Source organism: Manihot esculenta, chromosome 11 (assembly GCF_001659605.2).
Source record: "Manihot esculenta cultivar AM560-2 chromosome 11, M.esculenta_v8, whole genome shotgun sequence".
Lineage (NCBI taxonomy): Eukaryota > Viridiplantae > Streptophyta > Magnoliopsida > Malpighiales > Euphorbiaceae > Manihot > Manihot esculenta.
Window position 1 is genome coordinate 27,514,489 of NC_035171.2, and position 24,298 is coordinate 27,538,786.

General features: G+C 32.5%; 1 protein-coding gene across 4 annotated transcripts; it reads right to left on the reverse strand.

Moving 5' to 3' along the window:
- Positions 1-3,494: 3,494 nt before the first annotated feature.
- Positions 3,495-5,514, reverse strand: LOC110626781. 4 transcript variants are annotated; one of them, XR_002489771.2, is made up of 4 exons: positions 4,914-5,514; positions 4,080-4,379; positions 3,837-3,897; positions 3,495-3,711 (listed from the first exon to the last, which is right to left on the reverse strand). XR_002489771.2 is itself a non-coding variant. In XM_021772857.2 (2 exons), the coding sequence occupies exons 1-2, from the start codon at positions 5,443-5,445 to the stop codon at positions 4,300-4,302; spliced, it is 612 nt and encodes a 203-aa protein (XP_021628549.1). In that variant the 5' UTR covers positions 5,446-5,514; the 3' UTR covers positions 3,495-4,299. The 4 variants fall into 4 exon arrangements, 1 of the variants encoding a protein (XP_021628549.1); XR_002489772.2 differs by having other exon boundaries at positions 3,495-3,758; XR_002489770.2 differs by having other exon boundaries at positions 3,495-3,897.
- Positions 5,515-24,298: the final 18,784 nt, after the last annotated feature.

Consider the following 24,298-nt stretch of genomic DNA (forward strand, 5'->3'; position numbering starts at 1 on the left):
ATTTCTTTATATAATTATAAAAGATTAATAATTTTAATTATATAAAATTATCATGTAATAAATTGTTGTTTTAATTATTTATAATTATATTTAAATGTTAAAGTAGACGATAATTTTTATTATTTTAATTTATTTAAATTAATTAAATAAATATTTAAATTATGAGAGAGATATATATAAGTATTAAAAAACCAAAATTTTGATATAAAATTATCAAAATAATAACTGAAAAATAATAAAAAACTAATAACTGAAAAATAATAAAAAACTAACTTAAAATTATAAAAAAAAATATATAAATCATTACAGTGATAGATTGTAATTTTAAGAATCAATTTAATTTTAAATGTTACTCATTTTAATATTTTTCAAAAATTAATTATATGCATATATTGATAATTATAAAACATTAATAAATTTAATAATATTATGTTATGAGATAATAAGTTGTTGTTTATATTATTAATTATTATATTGAAAATTTAAAGTGAATAATAATTTTAGTATTTAAATTAATGTAAGTTAATAAAGAATTATTTTAATTTTAGAATATCGGTAAATAGTAAAATAAATATTTTGAGATAAAATTTTTAAAATAAATTTTAATTTTGATAATATTAAATTAATAAATAAGAGTTTTAATTTAAAACATTGATTATCGGATAATAAAGTAATAATATAACTTATTTATATGATAATGGTAATTTTATATTTATTTAAAAATATTAAAATAATAGTTATATGTTTAAATTATAAAATAAAAAATTTAAATTTATAAGATAATAATTATAAAATAATAAAGTGAAATTTTATATATATATATATATATATCAAAATTAATAAATTTGATAATATTAATCTTATTTTTTTAGAAAAAGAATAGAATAATAAAGTAATTATATAATTAATTTTTTTATATATTCAAAAGAGTTATACAAAAAATAACTTATATCAGTATAAATTATTTTAATATGTTAAATTAAGTTTTAAGATAATCGGAATAATTTATTTATTATTTTTATTATTTTCTATATATTTTTGTATTTTAAAAATTTTTAACATAATATTTAATTTATAAATATTAATTATTTTTAACATGATTTCATTTTATTTATAAATTAATTTTTAGATGACTTTATTAATATGGAAATAATAATAATAATAATCACTGTATAAATTATTTTTATCGTTTGGTTCGGTTATATAATTTAAAAATAAATTCAACTAATTAAAAAATTAATATTAACTAATTATAAAATAAATATTATATTTTATTATAAATTATATTTTTATATATTTTATATTTATTTTCTAACAAACACATTTTTAATTCAAAACTTCAATGTAAGCGGGCTATCATCTCTACACCCAAATTTAGTTTATTTAAGAAAAAAAATTCCCTAATAAATTAAAAATATTATAAATAACAATTAAATTAATTATAATATTATTTCTTAAAAACTTATAATGTTGATTATTATATTATAAAAAATTATATATATGCATGAAAAATAACTATATTTTAAAATTTATTTTTAATTATTATATATTTAACTTTATCTTTATTTATTAATATAATAAATTCATATATACATATTTTTATTGGTCATTTTACAATTTAATATAACTATTAAATGGGTATAAAAAATATTTTAATTATCTCAATTTTTAATTACTATTGTGAAAAATACTATTGAATATTTTCGTAAAAAATAACAAAATCGTTCTTGTAACACATTTGAAATGTTTTTTTCCCGTAAAGAAAAAATTAAAATGATATTATTTAGATGCTTCTTAAAAAAAAAAAAGTTCATAGTTTACCTTCAAATTCTGTATTATAGCTAAATAAATTAAAATAATTTTTAATTGAAAATAAGTTAAAATGTGATGCAAATGGACGAACCACAATTGATATGGAAACCAATCGTTCTTATCCTTTAGTCAAATGAATCCAATTAGATTAGGACAACTATTAATTATATCCTAAAAATTAGTTTATGATTTTTCTAGTATTATATACCCTTAATCATTATCATCATTCAATTTTTAATAGGCAATTTTTTTAAAAAAATTATTGATATTATCCTTATTAATAAATTTATTTCTATAAAAAATTTAAAATTAAATTATAAAATAATTAAAAATTTTAAATTTTTTTATATCACTAGCATTTGTCTATATGATATATATATAATAAAATAATAATAAAATAATTTATATTATCTTGCCACGTCACACTCTTCCCAATTAAAATTTTAAATTTGAAGAGCTCTCTTGACATGGATTTTTACGCGGAACATTTTTTAATGTTATCTTTTTAATATAGTATACATGCATTTTTCAACTTACCCCTTTAATATTCAAACCTTTTTTTCTGTCTAATTAATATTCAAACCTTCGCTATCGTTTATTTATTAAAGAAAGTGAGAATACTTGTCTTTCCCTTAAAACTTTTTATTTTCTTACTCTCATTATTCCAAAAAGTCATTATCAAAGTTTTCCAACCTGTACACTACTCTCTCTTATGGATAACTCACAGCTTTCCAGCTTGGAATTGAAAATTGACAGCCAATCTATAATTAGAAAGCAATTGCTTGTTTGTTTTTGAAAAGTCCATTGCATCTATTCTGTAATCTCTTCTCACAAATACACAAGTTATGTTCAAAGAGACTTCTCTGTTTGATCCAGAGAAATGAAATTCAAGATGGGCTGCTAGTCTTCTCAATGAATGAAATGTCTACCAAACAAACATCAGAATTGAATTCTAAACATCTATTGGTCCAGCTGCATAATCAAATTCCCAGTGCTTAAGGGAATTCAAAGACTATCTGGCTCATCTTTATGACCTCCAATGATAGTTCTAATAGACTTCTTTACCTTTTCCCTCTTTCCTGGAGGATTGTCAAGACGAGATATTTTGTAATACAGACGTTGTTGATCATGATAAATTCCATACAGATCTCACCATGATCAATAGTTTACATGTGAGTGTACTACATAGAACGGTTGTATGGAATAATTTTTCTCAGGCATAGGAAGGAGAAACTAAACTTCCCATGTGAATGAGACTTGAGCTTTAACATTCAAAAGCAGAGATCAGAGAAACACTATCTAAAAGCTTAAAAAACAGCCCTTTCAGTTAAACTCTCTCTCCAATTCCTTCAGTTTCACACATACTTTCTCATGTTTTAACTCATTGTTGTTGAAGCATCCACACCATTAAAGCATTGAACTTATGATCTATCAAAGCCGTTAACATTGAGTTTTTAAGACATTTGACTTCTTTGTAAGAGACCCTTATGAAACAATTAACCACAAGTTGATGCTTTGTCTATTAAGGTTCATTTACCTTCTATAAGATTATGCAGACTAACCATTGTCTATCTTGTAGTAAAGGAGATCAAGGTTTCAAATCTTGGCATTTTCCTTCCTTCTAATGTATGTAAAACAATAAATCTAATGCATGCCAATGAATTATGATTCAAAGACACGAGTAACAAACAACAAAAATTCCATTGAATTTGTCACAACTAGAAACAATAGTCTCCAAAGACAATCATTTACAATTCGTGAAGACAATGAAAGTAGAATAAAGAAGATGATCAGGTTAACATTGATGTCTAGAGTTAAAAATTTGCAATTCTTCATCTTCACTTCTCCCCACCTTCTCTCCGGCAGCCTTCACTATACCAGTCAAATAGGGTAGTTCATCTATCCACGAGATGGATTATCACGAGTCAGTAGTTAGCAGACGCATACTGTCAGTATCACGGCATCATCTCATTCAAGCATCAACAATAACAAAAATACACACTTAACATAGTTAGATTAGTTACCTCAGCAAATGCAGAGGTCAGCAGCTATTTGGTGAAGGCTCTATATTGGAGGCTATCACCACTGCATAAAAACCAACAGCTCTTGTTGGAACAAACTTATAGCCACATCAATCACTAACTAGCTAGCAACAACATGAATCGTATGAAGCAGAAATAATTTTATTCTTAAAATTTCTTATTTTGAATGCATTTTATACAATAATCAGTCTTTGTACTCATAAGAGTATTCGGTTAATTTCAAACCTGAAGCATGTCTCTTCTTCTATTATAAAACCGAACGCCAGCCCATTCCCAGCTAGAGAAAGCGCCAGCACTTTGATTCCTGCAAGAAGTTGCATTGGAATTGACAGCGGAGCACAGGACTTTTCATGAAAGTCCAGGCTTTTGATTTCCCATTTCTGAGAAAATTTGCATTCCATTTTCTTTCATGTCAATGAATGATCATTCAATTCTTAAATGTCTTTCAGCTGCACAATCTAACAGTACATGCCACAGCCTGTGCCCAAAATTTGAGCCTTGCTTTAACATCTTCTGGATGGTCACCTGGATAAGTTGAATAAATTAAAATCAATTAAATGATTGATGCCCTTCTCATTCAATCTAGACAAGAATTATCAATATAAAACCATTCAATTTATGACCAAAACAACATGATTTTTGTTCTGTCTTTAAATATTTACCTTCAATCATTGAATTGAATTTACTACCAATATTTTTCACAATCTTATCACCATCAAGAAATCAGCCCACCATTTACAACAGATCCCCCCAAGAATTAGAGATCACAATTCCAAAACCTAGCATTTCTTCCAAATCAAAGATCCCAAGTAATTATTACCTCTACAAACCATTAAATCAAATATCCAAAGCAACATCAAAGATCAAAGCAGAAGTCATCATTAACATTAATCTAAACTCAAATTTCATTACAGATTTTATAGAACCGACTTATCTATCTTGTTTTTAAAGAGCTAGCTTAATCCATATACCAAAATTCAATTGACGAACTCCAAAAGCCCATCAAAAATTCCAGCTAAACATCACAGAAACAACATAATCAGCTAAAAATGAACTCACCAGGACTAGAGATCTTCCAGTTAGCAATAGGACTAGATGCTGTCTCAGCAGCAGGAGAGCTTCTCTCAGGAGACTTGTGCTGCTCATCAAGAAACTTCTGGCTCATGGAGTAACAAAGCTCAAGAGCTGGCAACGTGTTACAAAGCTCAGGGATCTCATCATAGCTGAAACCAAATCCAAGATCCAAGCACCCTTTAAGCTCGTCAAGATCATCATCTGTCAAGCTCTTGGTCCTCTTCAAATCATCTTCATTAGTATTAGCTACCTCCACATACCCTTCAAGCAACACCTGGTTCTTCTTCTTCTTGCTGTTGCTCCTGCTTTTTGAGCTGAAGGTACCTCTGCTACAGCTGTTGTCGTGATTGTTAATGGCGGCTTGATTCACTTTCTGCCATATTTCATCAGTTTCTTCATAAAAAACATCACCTTGATCTGGATTTGCTTGAGAATATGAGGATTCTGTTTGATCCTCTTCTTGGTTTAGGTTTCTTGAAGAAACCCAAGAGTCTTGTTCACAAGAAATCCCCACCATGTTTTTTTCTTTCTTCTAAAGAGCTCTCGCAGTCTCTCTGTCTCTCTGTCTCAAAGGTGCTCGAGAGACACGGAGAACGGTGCTTATAAAGCTGCGTCCACTAGGAATTAGGCATTTTTAATGAATTACTATTAGATCCCTAAATTTTTGAAAAACAATACAAACCACTCTGATTTAATCAATACTATATTTTGTAAGATTAAACCCTTTAACCGTTTTGTTCAAAAATTATTAATTAATTTATTTTAATTATAATAAAAAATTAAATAATATAATTATTTAAAATTATATAAACTAAATAATATATATAATTAAAATTATAACATTAAACTTTATAAAATATGAAAATATTTTTAATTAAATATTTTTAAAATAAAAAATAATTAATTTTATAAAATACATAAACTTAATAATATTTTTTTTTTGAGTGAACTGTAGTTCCCTACATTTCCTAATTATTAACCATTTAATTCTTACAATTTTATATACTCATTAAAACCTGTATAAATTTTCAATCAATAAATATTTTCATATTTTATTCATTTAATAATAAATATTTTTTTAAAAAAAATAAAATTCAATATAAAAACAATAATTATAAGAATATTTTAATTAATTTTTAAAATAATTAAATGAAATTATTAATAAGGATAATATTTGAAAATAAATGATTATATATGTGAAATTTAATTAATAGAATACATAAAAAAATTTGAAAAGATTAAAATGTTTAATATAATCAAAATTTTAAGAATATTTTAAATAATTTTAAAACATATGCAACAACTTATTAATAATATAACAAATTCAGAAATGAATTTTAATAATAATAATTTTAATGATATATAAATTTTCTGAATTGAATTTATTTTATATTTTTATACTAAAAAATATTTCATTTTAAAATTAATTGATTCAAAAATATTTTAAAAAATTGACTGAGATCATAAATTCTAAATAATTGAATTATGTGGTGCGAGGGTTTTCCAAAGTTTACGTTGACAGCAGGGTTTTTTCAAAAATTTTAAAAGTGTAAAATAATTACTTACAAAACATTAAAATTAATTTAATTTAATTTAGGTATGGGCTGTGGATGCAAGCATGGGACCATGATAAAGACATGGACATACATGGATGCATGCATGGGATGATGTAGATAACGTGCAAGGACAGCTGTCAGTGGAGGTGGGTGATGGTGACTGGAGGCAGAGGAGGACACGTGGTTGTGGGGAAATGAACATCGTGAAGAGAAAGGACAAAAAGAAGGGGGCCCACCATGTGCGTGGTTGAGGTTTGTTTGTTTGTAGGTGAAATGTGAACACGGGAGTAAAAAGAGGAAGGAAAAAGCAGCAGCTTAATGAGAAGTGTTTGGCTGGACAAAAGAAATAATTAAAAAAAAAGTTAAAAGTGTTTGAACGTAATGGAAAATGCCAGTGCCCCTTTGATGTTTCCTTCCTTCCTCTCTTGTTTGCCAGAGAAGACATGGACTTGTTTTCATTCCAGAATGTGGAAAGGAAACCGGAAAAATTGATTTCATACCCATTGTAAAACACAAATATAAAGAAATAGAGAAGATAAATGTTGGATTTCATTTTCACCAAAGGGAATCTTGGCCAAAAATTACATTATCAAGCTAGTGGGAAAAGTAATGTTGTCGTGATCATAATCATGATCATGCGGCTGGTAAAAGGATAAGAAATAAAGCAAGTGCTCCCGAATCTATCAACTTCTAAAATAATAATAAAAAAAGAAAATTAATAAATAATACGTAAGGTCTATTTTATCATATTTTTCATGAAAATTGCAAAAGGAATGGACGAGTACTTATCATTTTACATTGTTGATAAGAGCCGTGACGTATAAACCTTTGTCTTCACATGACCAACACATCTTATCCACATGTGAGTGGCTTATGGTTAGTTACTTTTTAGTTATTTACAAAGGAAATTTCATCTGATTTCATTCAAAATAATTTATTTTCAGAAAGAATATTTCTAAAAATATAATTTAAATAAGTTTAATTGGTATATTAAATTTTTTAAAAATAAATCGTTTGTAATTATAAAAATAATATAAATATCTTCACTTTAAATATATGTATAATATTTAAAATATAATATTTAATTTAATAAAAAAATTATATATCAACTAAATACTCAAATCAAGAAAAAATAATACTCAATTCACGTAATAATCAATATATATATTTTTTATGATAATAATAAAATTTATTATAAAATATAAAAAATTATTTATATAGAGGTCATGAGCTCCTTATATGGTGCATGAGATAGAATTTAAATATTATTAAAAATGTATGAGGTGATAGAATTATATTTATAATAGGATATAAAATCTTATATGAAATAAGATAAAAAAATTGTATATAAATAAGGATAATATGGATAATTTTTTATTTTAATTAGAATTCTATTGTTTTATTAAAAGAGCCATAGAATATCAAAATTATTTGAAGAATTTTAAATTATTGAGACCAAAATCTAATATATATTTTTATATTAATTTATATCATTCATCTCCCATCGGAATCAAATTTTTAAGTTCAATGCTAAGAGATATATTTTAGATTTCGATACTTTAGTCATTCAAAATTTGAATTATTTTAAAAGATATTTTGCAAATAAAAAAATTTAAGTGAACTATCTTCTTTAAAAATTTTAGATGAGATGTGGTTTTAAAGATTTTAAACAAATCATTTCTTTGAAAATTGAAGTCAAAACATTGCTATCCTTGCCCTTCAAAACATAAGTGGTGATTTATTGCCATAATAATCTTTGAGTAATAAATTGTTAAGCTAATTTTGATATTTATCAAATAAATTATGGCGGATAATCATTTTAAGTAGAAAATATCTCATAATGATGAAGACTCACCTTCAAACAATAAAAACTTGAGAGTGATAAAAATTCACCTTAAAAGTGATTAAAAAATATTTTATGTGAGTAGAAAGTTGTCAAAATTTTACGATGAATTATCCTAAAAGAAAAAAGATCGCCTAAAGTCGTTAAGGTGTTTGATGTGAGCGAAATATCTAGATATAAAAAGCATGACTTGAGTGGAATTAAAGCGTCTGAAGTGGACAAAATGTCACCTGATTGAACACTAAAGCGCAGTTTAATACCTCATTCTTTACCAAAAAAAAATTGATAATCTCTCTTTTATAAATATCAATTTACTTTAATTTTTCATTTGTTATAAGCCATTTTCTTTTTTGAAAATATAGTTTATATATTAATTTATTAATATATTCATATTTATTATGTATTAATAAAATAATTTTCATAATTTTAATTGTTTAATTCTAGTACATTAATTAATATAAGTTAGTAATATGTTATGAAAAGACCAAATAATATTTGTAACTTTTAAAGCATATTAATTATATTTTTTAATAAATAAAAAGTTGAATTAAATTTATTTAATTGAAAAAAATTATAAGAATAAAAGATTTATAGTATAAAAGTAATGAAATTAAAAAATATATAATTTTAATTGTTAACCTTATAAAAAATATAATGTTTAATATATGTGACCAAATAATATTTAACAAACTATTAATATTTAATTCTTTTAAATAACCAATTATTCACATTTTTATATTAAAAATATTTTTTAAAGGATATAATTGTAACAGGTAATATGAAATGTCAAAGTTATCAACTTATAAATTAAAAAGTATAAAATATAATTAATTATTTTTTAATTAATTTTTAGTAATACCATTGATCTAGCCGCGTTTAAAATTTTATTTCAATTCATATTCATACAAATCTATTTTGAAGGAGAAAATAATTTTTTTTAATTTTTTTTTTAAAGTTAAATATAGATTTTAAATTATAAAATCTACAAAAATAAAGAAAATTTTAAAATAAAAAAAAAAAATCAAGGTATCTAAAACGAGTGCTATGGACTTTAAAATGGACGAAATATTGCTTAAATACTCGCTAAGGTATTTGAGATGGGTAAAATGTAACTTGAGTGGGCGTTAAGACACCTGGGATAGATGACATGTCACTTAAGTGGGTGTTAAGGCGCTCAAAGTGGAAGAAATATCGTTTGAGTGGATTCTAAAATGCCTGCGGTTGGTGAAACGCTAAGGTGCCTAAAGTATGTGAAATAACATTTAAGTGGACGCTAAGGCTCCTGAAGTGGGTGAAATATTGCCTAAGTGCGCATTGAGGTGCCCGAGGTGGACACAATGACACCTTAGTGGATGTTAAAGCGCCTAAAATGGGTAGAATGTCACCCGAGTGTACACTAAAGTACTTGAAGAGGGTGAAATATCACCTAAATGGGTATTAAAGTATCTATGGTGGGCGAAAATCTGCTTAAAGTGGGCGAAATATTGACTATAATGGGTAGAAAGCCACCTACGAGAGAAATAAACCATTTAAATTTGAAGAAGAAACTTTCAATATATAGAGTGCACTATCACTTGAGAGTTATGCCTCTTTTATAAATTATGAGTTGTGCCTCATTGGTGTTGTTTGTGGGAATTAACACAAAATCTATGTATTTCTTTCACACTTTTTTTTTATTATTTAAAATAGATTGTGATCAGACAAATAGATAATTCGTGATTTGTGATATCCGGCTGAATAAGTTTATCATTATAAGAAATATAGGCTTTTGCTATGGTTTTTGCGACGGATTTATTTTCATTTTTTATACTCTCATCGCTTAATTTTTGCCACTTAAATTTGTGTCTATCGCTAAATCAATAATGAAATTATGCTTTTGGTAATCCATCACTAAATAATATATATAAATATTTTAACACAATATTAATTTTAAGTATCTTTGAAGCCCACATTAAGCATGAAAGTCCAACAATATAAGTTGTAATACCCGGCTAGACTCCGGTATCGGAATTCCTACCGCCAGGTGGAATCTCGGCTGTCGGAAGCCTCTAGTAGGGTAGAAACATGTTTTCATAAAATATTTTAAGGTATTTCATGGTTTTAAGTATGAAAATTTAACGAGTTTTTGCATGAAAAGTCTTTGGAGAAAAACCCAGGTTCGGCCGCCGAAAGTCAAGTTCGGCCGCCGAACATGGCATGCATGCGGAAGCACTTTCGGCCCCCGAACGTGGCCTGACCAGCCACCTATAAAAGGGTCACTTAGCCGAAATGGGCAAGCTTTCTCCCATTTTCGGCCATAGCTAGCTTCCGACCTCCCTCTCCCCAGATCTTGTGTTCTTTCTCCAAATCTCCTCCATTTTTCTTGAGTTTTCACCTCTCATTGCAAGTTTTGAGCATTTAAGACAAGTTTTGGAGCTTTGGGAACTCAGGAGCTCATTTGCTTGGATCTCCGAGTTTAGGTCGTCTCTCTCTCGATCTTCAAGAGGTAAGAGCCGATCTTAAGCTCATTGTATGTTTTAAGTAAGTTTTAAGTTGTTTTATGGGGTAGAATGGCATGTATAGGGTTGTATGAGTTTTTAAGCAAATGTTATGTTTTTGAACAATGTGAGTTGCTTGTGTGTTGTAGTTGGGGTTTTTGTTGGTTTGATGCCCCTAGGAGCTTGTATGTTTGCTTGTGAATGTCTGGGAGTGTTGTAGGATAGGTTTATGCATGATTGGTTAGTTTTGGAGGCATAAATGCATAAGGGAGCCAAGTTTCTGCCCTTTGGCAGAAACCAGGTTCGGCAGCCGAAGGAGCTTTCGGCCGCCGAACATGGCTAGTGAGGCAGGCCTTTCGGCTGCCGAAGTTGCCCCCGAAAGGAGACTTTCGTCTCTGTCTGGGACTTTCGGCTGCCGAAGGTGCCGCCGAACATGCATGAGTTTCGCCTCTGTCTGGGAGTTTCGGCCGCCGAAGGTGCCGCCGAACCTGCCTGACTTTCGGCTCTGGAGGGACTTTCGGCCGCCGAACCTGCCGCCGAAAGTGCCCTGTCCAGCCAATTCTTGCATGTTTTTATGTAGTTGTTTTATGATGTTTTAGGGGGTTTTTGGGGAGTATATTAGAGTTATGTTTATGTATGTTTGGTCCCTCATTGGAGTCCACCTGTGTAGGTTCGGACCCGAGGAACCGAGGACCCCAACAGTGAGCTAGCTGCTACAGAGTTTGTCAGAGCTAGCCAGAGGTGAGTGGAATAAACCTTAAGTTTTAAATTAAATGAAATATGAATTTTGAGCATGATCCATGCATCATGAATGCAATGAGATATAGTAGGTTGTTTGCATTAGTATTCACGAATATGTTGCATTGCATTTATGATGTTGATGTGGATTGGTTATTGGATGATCCTTTAGTCCTCATATGGCATGATGATGTTACGGCATGATATGGTATGGAAGTCCAGGTTGTACCCATTCTACGTCCCTGGCACGATGTAAGAGAAAGTCCAGGTTGTACCCATTCTACGTCCCTGGCATAGTTGGGCTGTATGATATGTTATGTTAAGGGAAAGACCAGTTGTATCCATTCTACGTCCCGGCACAGTTGGACTATGTAGAGGACTATTGGTGACAATACCATCCGGGATGTGATTAGTTGTGATGTGTTGCATTACATAATGGCATGAAATTTTAATATATGATTTCACTATTCTGCTCACTGGGCTTTGTAGCTCACCCCTCTCCCCTAACCCCAGATTTGCAGGTACAGGGTAGACCAGGAGGTTAGCCAGAGTTTTGAAGTATGTTTATGTAATAGTTAGATTGTGGACATGACAATTGTATTATGATGTAATGTAAGAGATTGCAGTATGTTATGTAATGAGGTATATTGAGGTTATAGATGTGCTTGACCCTATGAGTATTGTAATCCCTTGTTGATACATGATCTTAATGTCTATTGATGTTTATGTTTAGCCAACTCAACTTATGATGTATCGCCCATTGGGGCATTGATGAGATCCCACTGAGGGGTCAAGTTTATGATTATGCTAGTGCATGCACAGGTTGAGTTTGGTGTTTGAGAAATGAATGACAGAAAGTTTAAGTTTTTATGTATGATTGTTGATCATGTATGGGATTAAACAGGTTTACAGGTTTCATGTCAGGCTTGCTACGGGTCCCGGCGGCCTTAAGTCGACCCGGATCCTAGCGCCGGTAGCGGTCCGATTTTCGGGTCGTTACATAAGTCATTTATTAATTTTTTTAAATATATATTATAAGATATACTTTCATGGCTTAAAAAAACTCTTTGTTGTAAAAAAAAAACTATTGATTATTTTATTACAAGATAATGATATTTATGCACACCAATCAAGTAATCTTATATGCCTAACAATCAACCGTAAATAATAATTATTTTTTGCTTTTATATTTATTTTTTACCTCTATCTAAATTTTGTATTAATTTTAGGACCTAATATTATTGGGTCATTTCATACAAATTTAATTTTTATAATTTTATATCTCGTATAAGAATTAATTTGGTACATGAATTTTAACAAGTTATGTCACCTATAAAAGAGACACAACTCTAAAGTAATAGTACACTCCATATATCGAAATACTCTTCCTCAAATTCAAGCGATATATTACTCATCTAGGGGATGTAAGAGCACCTTTCTAGACAAACTACTGCCCACTTAGACGGCATATGAGCACTCTTAGGCGACGTAAGCACGCCCTTTTAGACAACTAATTGTCCACTTAGACGACAAAAGAGCATCCTTAGGCGACATAAAAGCGCTCTTCCAAGCAGGGGTGAGCAGTATTCGATTTAAACCGAAAAAATCGATCGAATCGAATTAATTTAAAAATTCGGTTCGGTTTTCTATCCATTTCAGTTCGATTCAGTTTTTAATTTCAAAAATTTTGGTTATTTCGGTTCGATTCGATTTTGATAAAAAAAAAATTAAAAAAATCAAACCGAATCAATTAGTAATAATAATATGTTATTTTCAATAATATAGAGAAATTAGATCATATTAAAATTAAAATATTTTAATTAAATTTTAAAATACTAAAAATAAAGTGTAAAAAATAAAAAAATTATTAAAAATTGAAACCGATCAAACCAAACCGAATCAAATTGAATCAGATTGGTTCAGTTCGATTTGATTTCTGATCAAAATCAGTTTGGTTCGATTTTTATAAATACTAAAATTTTAATTTTTTGTTTATTCAGTTTAATTCGGTTTTGAACCGAACCGGCCGAATGCTCGCCCCTACTTCCAAGTAAGCTACTGCCCACTTAGGCAACGTAAAAGTACCCTTAAGTGATATAAGAGCATTCTTTAAGACAACCTATTGCCCATTTAGCATCATAAGAGCGTCCTTTTAGGCAACCAATTACCTATTTAGCGATGTAAGAGCGCTCTTAGATAACGTAAGAATACCCTTTTAGGCTACCAATTGCCCCCTTAGGCAATCTGTATGCACTCATCAGCAATTAATGCCCATGCAATGTCTCATGATGACAGCATAGTACCAGATCTTATCAATGTCAAACCATCAAAGCATATGAGATTATAAGTTAGGTAACATTTATTTAATCATACAAGTCTATTTATTGAAACACTTTTATTTTAGTTACATATTGATATTTTAGTCCTCTCATCTGGATTAAAATGCACCCATAAAACATCATAAAAGCAACATTTATTCACTCTTCACCCAGCATTAGTTTAAACATTCACACAATAGAATCCCTAGTCAAAGCTTATGAGTCATTTAGGATATTAGCTTACCAAAAAACCAAGTAAGTATCAAAGAAACTAAGGCCTTTAAGCCAAAACACAAAGCTACAAATTCGTTAGGGAAAAATCAAGACAAATCATTACCAAAATCCCACAAGGCGATAAGTTCGTCAAGGGAAAACTCAAGGCAATCAATAAAGCAATTTGTCATCAGATTTCCGTAAGGCGACAAGTTCGTCAAAGGGAATAATCCAGTATCAAACCCATAAATTTAATTACTGTAAGAGGAACTATTGATGTAGATCAATATTAAAGTATATTAAATTTAGATTTCAGTAACTCAAATCACGTCAATTATTCAGATACTCCATTGCTCCTAATAGAGTGGTAAAATTCTAATTACAATAGAATATTATTCTTATCTTATCTAGGATTCCATATCCTATCTTATAGAGGATTCAATTTCATATCTCAACTCTATCCAATACACTATATACAGAGCTCACAACCTCCATAATCAGGTATACTATTCTCTCAATAGTCCATTCAATTATTTATTCAGTATCCATACTGACTTAAACATTAGAAAGGTTGCCAAACCAATCCACCTGGTGTTCTCTTCTATTTTGCAAGTTTATATTCGAGGAATTATGATGCGAACAACATCAATTATAATTGGGAAAATTACTTTTTAGTCCCTGAGGTTTAACGTAATTAACACTTCTATCCCTCTATTTTGACGACCCAACACTTAAGTCCCTCACTTTCTCTTCTGTCCGAATTCGTAGTCCCTCCGTCAAAAATGGCCGTTTGGAACATGTGAATTGACAAAATTAACCCTTACAAAAAATCCCTCTATTTCAAAATCACGAAACCCTATTCCTCTTTCTTCTCTGTCTTTCTTCTCCCTCTCTGTCGCGCTCTCTCTGTCTTTGTCTAAACACTTCTCTCTCTCTTTCAGCTTTGTCCCTTTCTTCTCCATCTTTCTTCTCCCTCTCTGTCGCGCTCTCTCTGTCTTTGTCTAAACACTTCTCTCTCTCTTTCAGCTTTGTCCCTTTTTCTCGCGCTCTCTCTATCTCTCTCTCTCTCTGTCGAACTAAACCCCTCTGTCTTAATCAAAACTTGTCCCTATCTCTCGTGCTCTCTCTATTTTCGTCGAAACCTTTTCCCTCTCTCTCGCGGTCTCTTTGTCGCTTTCTCTACCAAAACTTCTCTCTTTGTGGTCCCAGTGTCCCTCATTTTCTTAATCTTTTCGAGAAACACTGAACCCACCATATTTCAAAAGTGGAGTCAGCGTTCATATACGCGGAAGAAAACGAAATCGTGGTCCACTTTGAAAGTGCGAAAATCCCTTTTCTTTTTAAGGTGAAGACAAATTCGTTGGTTTACTGTTTAGACTTTTTGAGTTACAAAAAATAATTTTTTTATTGGTTTTTCTAAGGTTTACTGTTAAGATTAGGGGTTTAATGATTTGAGAATTAATTTTATATTTTTCTTTTTATTTTTGCAGATAGCAATGGATAAATCTGAGAGGTACAATTTGTTAATCAAATATGAAGGGCGTGAGGAGAGAATGAACAATTTGCTTGCTGACAGGTACTCCTACATCAGATTGTTGACTGACATATATGAGTTGTTGGATTTAAAGAGTGATTTTATAGAGATTAAGGCTGGTAATGGTTTCACAATAGAGAATGATGTTGATTTAATGCTTATATTTGAGCTTTACAAGGAAAATCGAGAAATACCATTAACTGTTACAACTAAGGCAGTAGCATTAGATGTAGAAATACCTAAACAAAATAGAAAAGGGAAAAATGTATGTTATATTGAAATTGACCAGGATGTTGAGAAGGAAAGTGGTAGTTGCAGTAATGCAGGTTCTGTTAGGGGCAGTGAGGGTGTGTTTCATGAAGTTATTATTGAGGGTCCCAATACTGAGAATAGTGAAGATGAGGAAAATGTAGAAGGTGGAGAAAATGTAGAAGGTGAGGAAAACATAGAAGGAGAGGATGAAAATGTAGAAGGTGGAGAAAATGTAGAAAGTGAGAAAAATATAGAAGTAGAGGAGGAAAACATAGAAGGAGAGGAGGAAAATGTAGAAGAAGCTGAGGATAATGCAGATTATGTGGGTGCAGAATCTGTGGATGTTGATTCTGTTGGTGCTGATTCTATGGATGCTGATAGTGAAGACAATAATAATGATGAATTGTGTAAAGAGAATGAGATGGAGGATGAAATGATGGGTGATAGTGATTCTATCCCTTTTTCTGATTTTCATAGTGGAGATGAAGATAGTGTTGATGGAGAAGGTGAAACTATAGATGATCAAGGTTGCCAAAGAAAATGGAAAGATCCTTTAAAAGGACTATATTCAGATCTATTTTCATGTCAAGAAGGGGAAGAAATACAATTTAAAATTGGTCAAGTTTTTGATAATGTGCAAGCAGTTAGAGATGCACTTAGGGATTATGCAATCAAAGGGGGCTTCACAATAATTAGAAAGAAAAATGATAATAAAAGGGTGACTGCAGTATGTGACAATGGTACTTGTCCTTGGAGATTTCATGCTTCTGTTTTACCTGACAAGATTACATTCATGATTAAAACATTGCAAGATGAACATACATGCATAAGACCAATTGACAACCAAAATCATAATCATACTTGTATTTGGATTGCTGAAAAACTTAAGAGTAGTTTGAGAGCTGATCCTGAAATGAGTTATGAATTGATGCGAAATGAATTGAAGGAAAAGTGGGGTGTTGAGCCCCCTATATGGCAGTTGTATAGAGCCAAATGTAAGGCAAAAGAAAAAAATATTGGTTTGCATGAAGAGTCTTACAAACAATTGCACAAGTATGTACACTACTTGAAGATGTTTAATCCTGGTACTGAGGTGAAAATTCAAAGTACCGAACCTCTTAATGTTAATGAACCTAGGGTCTTCAAGAGAGTGTTTATCATGTTTGATGCTGTTAGAGCAGGATTCATAGATGGATGTAGACCCTTTTTTGGGTTGGATGGATGTCATCTTAAGGGACTTTATGGTGGGATATTCCTATGTGCTATTGTATTGGATGGCAACAGGGGAGTGTTGCCCTTAGCTTTTGCAGTAGTTGAATCTGAATGTGGAGATAGCTGGAGGTGGTTTCTACAATGCATGGAATCACGTATTGGGCAAGGTACAGATGACAGACCATGGACAATAATGTCTGATAGACAAAAGGTATATGTTCATTATTTGCATTATATTCCTTTCACAATTATTTCAATATACTTTATATAATGATTTTTTTTTTTGCAGGGATTAAAAGAAGCTGTGAAGGATATATTTCCTTCAGCTACTCACAGGTTTTGCTGTAGACACTTATACAGTAATTTCAAAAAGGAGTTTCCTGGGTTGACATTAAAGAAGGACTTCTGGAATGCAGCCAAAGCTACTCATGGATATGAGTTTTGGCTACATATGAGAAATATGAAATCTAAGAAGGAGCAGAAGCCTCATGATTGGTTGCTGAAGATACCACTTTCACATTGGTCAAGACATGCATTTTGGACAACAGCAAAGTGTGACAACTACACCAACAATTTCACTGAATCATTTAACAGCTGGATTGGAAATCTGAGGGGTTTGCCAATCATTCAAATCATTGAGAAGGTAAGACAAAAATGTATGCTTAGATTCCATGAAAGGTATGAGAAGGCTGCAACTTGGCAAGGTAAGGTGACCCCAAGAATTCAGAAGACTTTGAGGCAAATTATAAACCAGAGTAGATGTGTGAAGTTAATTCCGGGAAGAAATGATGAATTTGAATGTCATGAAGGTCCTTGTAGGTTTGCAGTTTCACTTGAAAGGAGAACTTGTTCATGTGGTTGGTGGGACATTTCAGGCTTGCCATGCAAGCATGCTGTTAGAGCAATAGGATACAAGAGAGCAGAGATTGAAGACTTTTGTGATGAATATTTCACCATTTCTACATACAAGAAGGTATATCAACATGCAATACATCCCATACCACAAATGGATTTGCAACCAGATGAGGATCACCCACCAATGCAGCCTCCTCCTTTGAAAAGACAACCAGGCAGACCAAAAAAGGCAAGGAGGAGAGAGGATGGTGAGGCAGGTCCAGCTCCAAAGAGAACAAGGAATGCCACAGTGGTTTGCAAAAGGTGTCACAAGTTGGGACATAACAAAAGAACCTGTCAATTTACACCTGGTGGGGTAAGAATATCTTGTGCAATTATTATTTTCATTTATTATTTCAATTTATTTGACTATTTCTACTAATTTTGATTGTAGTCCACCAGTAGTCAGAGGGGAAATCATTTTGAAATGGAGCAGACTGGATATGAGACAATGGATATTAATTCTACTCAACCAATGGACCTTCATAGCCAAGCATCAGCAAATTAAGATGTATTTTGGAAAATTAAAAATATTTTGGAACTTATGTTTTTTTGGGCAGATTATTTTTGCATGTTGTGATATTTTTTGTGGACAGGTGTGCAGGTTGTGAGTTTTTTGTTGGATATATTAGATGTGCAACATGTTTTTTTGAACAAATTTGGTGAGTTTTAATTTAGTCCAAATTGGATGAAATTTTGATTTTTTTTGGACATAATTACTGTGCAGTTTTTAATATATATATCCTTTTTACTGATTTTATTTGCAAGTTGAACATGTATTGGTCTTCTTGAAATCTTTTGATGTGCAGCTATTTTGGAAATATACAGGTCATTTCAGATATGCAGATATTGTAAAGCTATTTTGGACAACTTGGGAGAATTTAGATAGGCCTTTTTGTATATATTTTGTAATGTAATGGAAAAAATTGCATTTGCAATGTAATGGACTTGATCAATACAATGATAAGACTTATGTTGTCATTCAAATGATCAAACTTTTATATGAATGAATATTCAGTTTTTTTCACATCCTGTGTATGCATTTACATTTATTGTTGACTATTTTTTTTATAACATTTTTATATGTGAATAGGGATAAAGTACTTTATAACAAAATAGTACATATGTGAAGAACACTGTCACTTGATTAACTAAAATTTACAACACTATAGTCCCCATATATTAAAATATTCAAACACTATAATCCTCATATTTTTAAATTTGCAGACACTTTAGTCCTTATGTATTCAGTTTTTAAAACACTTACGTCCTCATAAAATTAAATATTCAAACACTTTAGTCCATTGTAATACTGTAAATTTGAAATATATATTCACAGCAAAAAAAGATAGTTTCTATTATCTAAATTTCTGGTACATATTATTTCAAATCACTTTCATTGCTACTCCAACTAAAATAACAATCAAAACAATATAAATTGTTCTCAAGTGGCACATAATCCCCCCAATATTTGCAATCTCATCTCTAGTAGCTCTTTGTTCTTCCTTTATCTTCTTCAAATCATTCTTCATCTTTGCAATATCTTCTATTACCTTCTCTAGCATTTCTTCTATAGGTGTTCTTTTTTCGATTTTCCATCCCTCATCCACGTTAATGCTGCCACTTGATGGAGTTGAACTTTGATTCACAGGTTCACACCACCCACGAAAACTTCCACACACATTATCTCTGCAAAAATAATATGGCCTATTAGGGTTTTCGGCTGACTCAGAAATTCTTATCACAGCCCTTTTACCACATCTGCAGTTCACGGTCTTCAATCTTCCATTCCAGTACCTGGCAGACCCACTTGATGCAGACATTATTCTTCTCTAATGATGATTCACAATAATCGTCAACAAAATAGAGAAGCTGTGTGTTTTTGTGATGTGGGTTTTAACAACCAAACACCAAAATCCAAACCCAAAGGTTGCAAATTTCAGAGAATAACAGAACAAAAGAGAAAGAAAAACAGCAATCATAGAGGCCCAAAATTAGGGGAAAAAAGGGTCAGAAGCCGAAAGGAAAATAAATTGAAGAATAGAGTTGACACAAGAAATTACTTGAAAATCAAAGGGAGTTATCCTTTTCCTTTCCTAAGGAAGAGAGAATCAAGGTCAATCCTGCAATAGAGAAGCTGTTTCTACAGCAGGGGAGGGAGAGAAAGGAGAGAGGAGAGAAAGGAGAGAGGAGAGAGAGGAAAAAGAAATATTGCGGGATCTTAGATTGAGGGGATTTAATAAGTTCATTAAGGGTAATTTTGGAATAAATTCTCACATCTCACTTTTGACTCTTTGACCAAACGGCCATTTTTGACGGAGGGACTACGAATTCGGACGGAAGAGAAAGTGAGGGACTTAAGTGTTGGGTCGTCAAAATAGAGGGACAGAAGTGTTAATTACGTTAAACCTCAGGGACTAAAAAGTAATTTTCCCATTATAATTTAATCTCTATATTTTAAAAATTAAACTACTAAATATCATATATATATTTCCATAAAATTATAACTTCTCTCCATCTAAACTTTCTATTAGTATAAAATTATAACTTCTCTCCATCTAAACTTTCTATTAGTCATTGAACTTTTTTCTAAACAAATATAGCTTGAACTACTATAAAGTTAAAAGTCTAGGTTAATTGTTATGAAATACACAAATTTTATAGAAATAACTAATTGTCAACAACTGAATTTAACGATTAAAGATCAAATTGATAAATAATTTTTAATTTTAATAATATAATTACTATTTTAAATTATTCATCATTGGAAGGTATTACATGTTTTTATCCTGCTTCTCCATTTAATTATAAATATAAAAAGTTAAAAATCAACTAAATAAATACATAATACATAGAATCTTTCACATAAATGAGCATAGTCACTCACAAAGAGAAAAGAAATATATTTTTAAAATCTTATTGATGTTGCTCAAATGAAGTTGATGATGTGGCCGAAACAGAGTTGTATTGCGATCAGTCAATCCTGCAAGAGAGAGAATCTGAGGTAGTTGGTACCTACAACAGCCACTCCGATGCTCAAGTCAATAAACCGGAGAACAAGGCAGGAGTAAGGAATTATTTAGAACTCAAGAGTACATAGTTGTGTAAGAATTATGTACCTTTGTCTCTATGATCGTTGGCTTTTATAATATAAGAGCTTGGAGTTAATCATAGTATTCCCTGAAAATCTGAAAATGATGAGGCCGGCTAATTGATAAAGGATTTTGTCGACTAAATAGTTGAGGACCCATGATTACAGGCATAATGGGGATCTGCTAGATTGCTTAGGCTAATGGTAACTTTATGTTAAGACTCGCTCTATTCAGGAAAGGGCGAGTCTCGATGAAGAACCAAGTGATTATGGTGTTCGGGTTTTTCTTTCTATGGGTGGGACCATATATTGATTTATCAGATCATTGTCACGTGGTCTTAAAAGGTGACATTTGTTTTCATAGTCTAGGGCACATGGCCTGTTTAGATTAGCCGAACTTAACACCTGGTCTTGATGATGACTTGAAGGATTTTATTATTCGGATTGACACCCGATCTCGTGGCTTAGTTGATACTCGCTTTGTGGCCGAGCATAAAATATCTTAGAAACTTTTATGAATAAGAGCCAACATCCAGTCATGTAGCCTAACGGACACTCACTTTGTGGCCTGGCATAGAATACCTCGACTAGTGGGACTAATATTTGGATTATAGCTTGGCAGAATCCACCTTATGGCTTGGCATAAATGCCCTGATTAACGAGACTAATATCTAGTCTTATGGCCTAGTAAAACCCCGTAAGGGCTGGAAAAATACACGAAAGCCCGTCAAGACTGTGAAAGGCTAGGAAGCCCATCAGGGCTATAAAAGATCAGGGAGCTCGCGAAGGCCAAAAAATGCCCAGAAGTTTGTCAAGGCTGGAGAAGGCCTGGAAGCATGGACAGGGCTAGACAATAATCGAAAGCTCGTCAGGGCTAAAAAAATATACGTAAGCTCATCAAGGCTGTAAAAGGCCAGGAAGCCCATTAGGGCTGTAAAGTGCCAGGGAGCTCACAAAGGCTAGAGAATGCCCGGAAGCTCGTTAAGGCTAGTCGGGGCAAGAAAATACTTGAAAGTACGTCAGGGCTCCTGAAAGCTCGATAAGGCTAAAAAAGGCCAAGGGGCTTATAAGGGCTAGGATGATCCCCAGAGCTAGAGAGAGCCCAAAAACTCATCAAGGCATTAGTATACCACTCAAATCAATTGTTTCCAGATAAGATCTTGGACCTAACTGGTCGACAGGGCAAATAAGAAGAAAGCAAGGATATCATGCGCTCAGACCAAAAAAATAAGTCATATGATCCAAATTATAAAGACAACTGTCACCTTCGAATCTAAACAATCAAAGACCAGCGGGGGACGTATGATGCTATATAAGACTCTCTCTAAGTAGTCAGAGAGTTGTCACCATAAGACAGAGCCACATGGCAAGAATTTAATAACTAATATGCGGTCCCATCCGTAGAAAGGAAGACTTGGATGACCATGGTGCCTGGAACTGAGAGAAAAGAAGATTCGAGCTCTTCAAGACAGTTCGACCTCAAGTTGTACAGAATCGCCCTCTTAACTTTAGTGTAATACTCGGCTAGACTCCGGTATCGGAATTCCTACCGTCCGGTGGAATCTCGAATGTCGGAGACCTCTAGATGGGTAAAACCATGTTTTCATGAAATGTTTTAAGGTTTTTCATGGTTTTAAGTGAAAAGGAAATGAGTTTTGAATGAAAATAGCATTGGAGGAAAACCCAGGTTCGGCCGCCGAACCTCAAGTTCGGCCGCCGAACATGCATGCGTTGCGGGTGTGCTTTAGGCCCCCGAAAGCATAAGTGAGGGAAGTCCAGGTTCGGCCGCCGAACCTCAAGTTCGGCCGCCGAACATGGCATGCATGCGGAGGCACATTCAGCCCCCGAACGTGGCCTGGCCAGCCACTATAAAAGGGTCCCTTAGCCGAAAACGGGCGAGCTTTTCCCCATTTTCGGCCAAGGTGAGCTTTCCGCCGTCTCTCACCGATCTTTGATGTTTTTCCTCAAGATCTTTCAAGTTTTTCATGTGTTTTAACTTTGTTTTGAAGATTTGAGCTTTTGAGCAAAGTTTTGGAGCTTGGAGGTTCAAGAATCCAACTTCTCCCACCTTCAAGTTTTAGGTCGTTTCTCTCTCGATCTTCAAGAGGTAAGAGCCAATCTTAAGCTCATTGTATATTTTAAATAAGTTTTATGCAAGATCTATGGGGTAGAAATGCATATGTAGTTTTTTAGTGAGTTATGGATGATTATTGAGTTTATGGACAATGTGGCTTGCAAATGCTTGAGTATGTGTGTTGTAGTTGGGGTTTAAGTTAGTTTGAGACCCCTAGGAGCTTGTGTGCATGTTTTGGTTGAGCTAAATGCATGTTGGTATGAGTTTGAGGCGTTTTGTGCATGTTTGAACCAAGTTTCTGCCCTTTGGGAGAAACCAGGTTCGGCAGCCGAAGGGACTTTCGGCCGCCGAACCCTCTTGTGGAAGCAGCCTTCGGCTGCCGAAGCTTGCCCCCGAAAGGAGACTTTCGTCTCTATCTGGGAGTTTCGGCCGCCGAAAGTGCCGCCGAACATGCATAATTTTCGTCTCTGTCTGGGAGTTTCGGCCGCCGAACCTGCCGCTGAACCTGCCTGACTTTCGGCTCTGGAGGGACTTTCGGCCGCCGAACCTGCCGCCGAAAGTGCCCTGTCCAGCCTTCCTTTGTATGTTTTGCATGAATGTTTTGAGGAGTTTTAGAGGGTTTTTGGGGGATGTTTTTAGAGTTATGTTATAGTATGTTGGTCCCTCATTTGAGTCCACCTGTGTAGGTTCGGACCCGAGGAACCGGGGACCTCAGCAGTGAGTCAGCTGCTTCAGTCAGTGTCAGAGCTAGCCAGAGGTGAGTGGAATAACTCTTATGCTTTTAAATAAATAAATCAGTTTTGAGCATGTTCATGCATCATGGATGCCATGTGATATTTTAGGATGCTTGCATTAGAGATCACGAATATGTTGCATTGCATAATATGTTGTTGATGTGGATGAATGTTGAATGATCCATTAGCCCTCATATGTTATGACATGATGATATGATATGGAAGTCCAGATGTGGCCTGCACTACGCCCCCGGCACCATGGAATATGTATATTATGTTATGTATAAGGGAAAGACCAGGTGTGGCCTGCACTACGCCCCTGGCATGATTGGATTATGTAGAGGGCTAGATGGTGACAAGTTCATCCTTGATATGACTAGTTGTGATGTGATGCATTCCATGATAGCATGTGTTTTAAATGCTTTACTATTCTG

Excerpts from the sequence above, each read along its gene's own strand:
- LOC110626781 (XM_021772857.2), bottom strand. The coding sequence starts at position 5,445 with ATGGTGGGGATTTCTTGTGAACAAGACTCTTGGGTTTCTTCAAGAAAC. Across the intron at positions 4,380-4,913 it reads CTGGAAGATCTCTAGTCCTG|GTGACCATCCAGAAGATGTT; the intron begins GTGAGTTCATTT and ends CAACTTATCCAG.